General features: G+C 36.9%; 1 protein-coding gene across 12 annotated transcripts; it reads right to left on the bottom strand.

The window, feature by feature from the left end:
• Positions 1-1,158: 1,158 nt before the first annotated feature.
• On the bottom strand, positions 1,159-2,982 carry LOC103937591 (65-kDa microtubule-associated protein 3-like). 12 transcript variants are annotated; one of them, XR_007254575.1, is made up of 5 exons: positions 2,775-2,963; positions 2,362-2,491; positions 1,917-2,142; positions 1,606-1,701; positions 1,159-1,512 (listed from the first exon to the last, which is right to left on the bottom strand). XR_007254575.1 is itself a non-coding variant. In XM_048574326.1 (4 exons), the coding sequence occupies exons 1-4, from the start codon at positions 2,578-2,580 to the stop codon at positions 1,286-1,288; spliced, it is 456 nt and encodes a 151-aa protein (XP_048430283.1). In that variant the 5' UTR covers positions 2,581-2,768; the 3' UTR covers positions 1,159-1,285. The 12 variants fall into 12 exon arrangements, 2 of the variants coding, with proteins under 2 accessions (XP_048430283.1, XP_048430282.1); XR_007254576.1 differs by having other exon boundaries at positions 1,920-2,142; XR_007254574.1 differs by having other exon boundaries at positions 2,047-2,142; positions 2,775-2,959.
• Positions 2,983-3,862: the final 880 nt, after the last annotated feature.

The following is a 3,862-nucleotide window of genomic DNA, read 5'->3' as shown; positions in this document are numbered from 1 at the left end:
ATCGATAGTTAGCATTAGAGGAAGGGGTGGGAGAGGTAGTGGTTTGATGCATCGAACTAGTGGGCTCAATATGGGCTGCCTCACGAAATAACAATAGAGCTTTTCCAGACATTTGTATATCATATTTCTAAAATACTTTCCTTTTTTATTTTCCAACACAAGCCTCAGCTGGAGTGACAACATTTTTCGAAAGAGAGAGAATCAGTGGTTAATTCAAAGCAAAAAGAGGATTTAGGAAACATAGAAATAAGTGCACATGTTGGCTCCCACAAGAGGTATTAGTGACAAAGATCAACTCGTATTGTGGTTGGGATATTGGATAGGGGGTGGGATAATTGCTAAAGATTATATCGACTGTGTAGTAGGGAGTTCAAAACTGAGCTTTACTGCCTCATCAGTCGGCTGTTTAGGTGGAAATCCCCAAGTTTCATTTGTGACACAGAGAACCAAAAACTGTCAAAACTAATGGAAGTCCTTTAGCATAGTCTACTATAGTTTTTGCCAGTTTCACACAATCATCATGGTCCTATTCGTTGACCTTGTATATTGGTTTAACTGATAAAGAGCGAGCAACTTCCTATGTCGTGTCATTATGATAACTCTACTACCCAAACCAAACCAATCAAATCCACCAGCTAACTTGTTTAACTGGTCCAGTTTATTCACATCATCAAGATTTAGGGCTGGTTTGGTACTGCAATGCTTTGAAAAAATAACTGCTTCTGCTGTGTTGTGAGAATAGGCAGCTGTGAAATAAAGCAGCAGAGTGTTTGGTAAACTTTTTTGTAAAAATGCTTTTGAGAAAAAAAAAAAAGCAGTATGACAGTGTTTGGTAAACTTTTATGTAAAACAATTGTGACTGTGTGAAATGACTAAAAATGTTATGATACTAGATATGCTATTAATTTTTTTTTAACAAATAAAGGTGAATTACTAAATATACTTTATTTTTAAAAGAAAAATATTTATAAACCTTATCTTAAATATTAATTAGTATGACAAACTACTTCAATTGAAATATTGTTAATGTACTTAAAAGTAGTCTAACTAGATGCATTCATCAAACTTGCCGCTATTCTATTTCTTAATGCTTCTATCTCATATGATCCTTCAACTTGATAATTTTGTTCCATGTTCATTGGTTGTAGGCTATGTACATAATAAAACCAGGAAAGGCAATTACAATTGACTTGAAAGTTGAAAAAAATCCAATACAAAAGGAAAAAGAAATGCTAAAACAACAATTTTAACTCAAGTTCTCTCCAAATTGTAACTAATTAACCTATCAAACTTGTATCATCGACTTGACATGTGTTTTTGGGAGCACAAAACCAGCTCTTCGTTCCTCAAATGAGTACTCAATCTCCTCAGGAATCTCTTGAACTAAGTTGGTAGCGAAAGGAACTGGTGGAGGAGGAGCTGGGGTCATAGTTGTCTGCATGGGAACTAACACCGTTGATGGTGTCGTTGGCGTGAAGATTGGCATCACCTTGGGAGTCTTGTTCTCTTCATCTGCAACAGTTCTAGGCTTCAGAGGAGTAGTGCCGAAAGCAACATTTTCAGATGGAATGGAAACGGGAACAGAAATGGGGGAGAAGCGTTTACGAATTGTTGGTGTCTCCACTTCAAAAGGATTTGGGGCACCAAAAGAGTGTTTTTTAATGTAAAGTCCAGCAACATCTAAGCCTAAGCCTCTTCTACCTGCATATATATATATATATGTTAAAATTTGATTGTCAACACGTTTTCGTATAGTGTCTGTATAGCAGGCATTTTTTTTTTTCGAGACACTAGACAGCAACAGAGATATAGTGTTCCAGCGTCATGCCTCATGTTTTGTTTAAAATGAAATCAACAGAAGCTTTTGAAACATCGATGCAACGAAGAATAAAACCAAACATGTTTTTAGGTACTACTACCAGAGTCAGAGTCCCCCTTGCAAAGAAACAGATGGTGAATAACCTTCAAAGCAACTGAAATATATCTTTTACAATATTCTCATATGTCAACTAGACACAAATGAGAACCGTTGGAGAAGAGATTAACCTGTGGACAAAGGTGAAAAGCCATCATCCAGATGATTGTTTAATTACTCATTTTGATTCACTCGGTCACTCTTTCTTGAATGCGGAGTACCTTTGCCTAGTATTAGTTTAGAGAACAGGTTAAATAATGAAGAAGAAAACCATATCACCTTCCCCAATTAATTTTTTGCCGACCCTCCATCCCTAATTTTTTTTTTCCCAACACCCATACACTCATCCCTTCTCACTTCCCACCCCTCTTTCACTCACTTTCCCCATCCCCAAATTTAAAAATCCAAACAAATAAATAACAAAATTTTAGACAAAAGAAGCTTACCAGAGGTGTAGCGGTAGGCAACAGAGGAAAAGGAGGAGGATGACGAGGTGCAGCGGCAGGCAACAGAGGAAGAGGCGGAGAGGTTTTGAGGGAGAAGATAATCGAATCGATTCCTAATCGAAAATCTTTGCTATATGAATAAGGAAAAAAACAACATATTCAAATCAAGAACAAGCAAACCAAATCTTACCGATTAAAAAATCTGGGAAAACTTACCATAGCAACATTTCAAGAATAGCAAATTCCACAGAAAACCCCCAAATATTTATCTTTTCTAATCCAATTCCTATGTTAAAACTGACCCGTGATAGTAAGAACCCACACGAACAAGCATTTGATCAACTCGGGGCACAACTCAGCAGTAAGCTAACAAATCTGTTAAATTTAACGTGAAGAGCAAGAAATACACTCACAGTTTTAGCAGACGGAGCTCACGATGTTGTGAGATAGCTGCGATTAGGGCTTAAGAGATCCTGATTTCGATTCGGGTTTGCCGAAAAGGAACGAGAATCACTAGGGTTTTTGGTGGAAGCTTGAAAAGGGCGTGCGAGAGAGAGTGTGAAAGTGTGAGGAAGGCAGGATAAAGGAGCGCCATGTTGGCAAATTAAAAAATTCATTAATGAATTACTGTTCACCCGTGTTTTTCACAATACGCTGTTTTTTTTAAGCTGCTTTTAGCAGCTTCAAGTTTTTGGTTTTTTTCATCTAAAACTTTTAAATAAAGCTGATTTGGAGTGTTTACCAAACACCAAAAACTCTCCAAACTATTTTTGATACCTAATTTTTTCAAAATCACTTCAATACCGAACCAGGGCTTATAAGGACCTTTTACATCCCAATCTTTCCCTGTATGAGAATTATTCCTTTATCAGCATTGGCCACCTCCAATTTCTTTGGGTAAATGACAAAAAACTACCTCAACTATTGGTGCCACAACACTATCATACCTCATCTTTTAAAATTGACAATTTTATATCTCATCTTTAGAATTTGGTTCAATGTTATACCTCTGTTAGCTTGTCAATGAATTTCTCAGTTAAATGCTGACGTGGCTTGATCCGGGGCCTAGTTCCTCGCCCAGATGGATTCCACATGGCTTCATCTAGAGCCCAGTTCCTCGCCCATTAAAATTAAAAAAATTAATTTAAATTAAATTTTAAAAAATTAAAAAAAAGTAACGGAACGTTGTAAATTGTGCCTTTCGAATTGGTTTTTCCCCCCGGTACACCCAAATCCTGTTGATCTAATTCCATTCCTAATTCCAGAAAAAGAAGAACCCTAACCCTAGTTCTCGTGACTCCAAATCTTGAACATTCAAATTAGAAATTTAGCAAAAAACCCAAATCATCTTGTTGATTCGCTTCCCTAACTTCATTGGTGTTGGAAAGGGGTGGTACATGGGGTGGTACATGCGTGAGGTTCCCGACGAAACGACGCCTACCTATTGTAAGGTTTTTTTTGTGTTTTTGATGATTCCAAATGCATACTGGACTTATTTTTT

This window comes from the organism of the source record quoted next, unplaced genomic scaffold (assembly GCF_019419815.1).
Source record: "Pyrus x bretschneideri cultivar Hongxiangsu unplaced genomic scaffold, Pyrus_bretschneideri_v1 Contig70, whole genome shotgun sequence".
Lineage (NCBI taxonomy): Eukaryota > Viridiplantae > Streptophyta > Magnoliopsida > Rosales > Rosaceae > Pyrus > Pyrus x bretschneideri.
The sequence above is the reverse complement of the archived record's forward strand: the minus strand, read 5'-3'. Positions and strand labels throughout refer to the sequence as shown.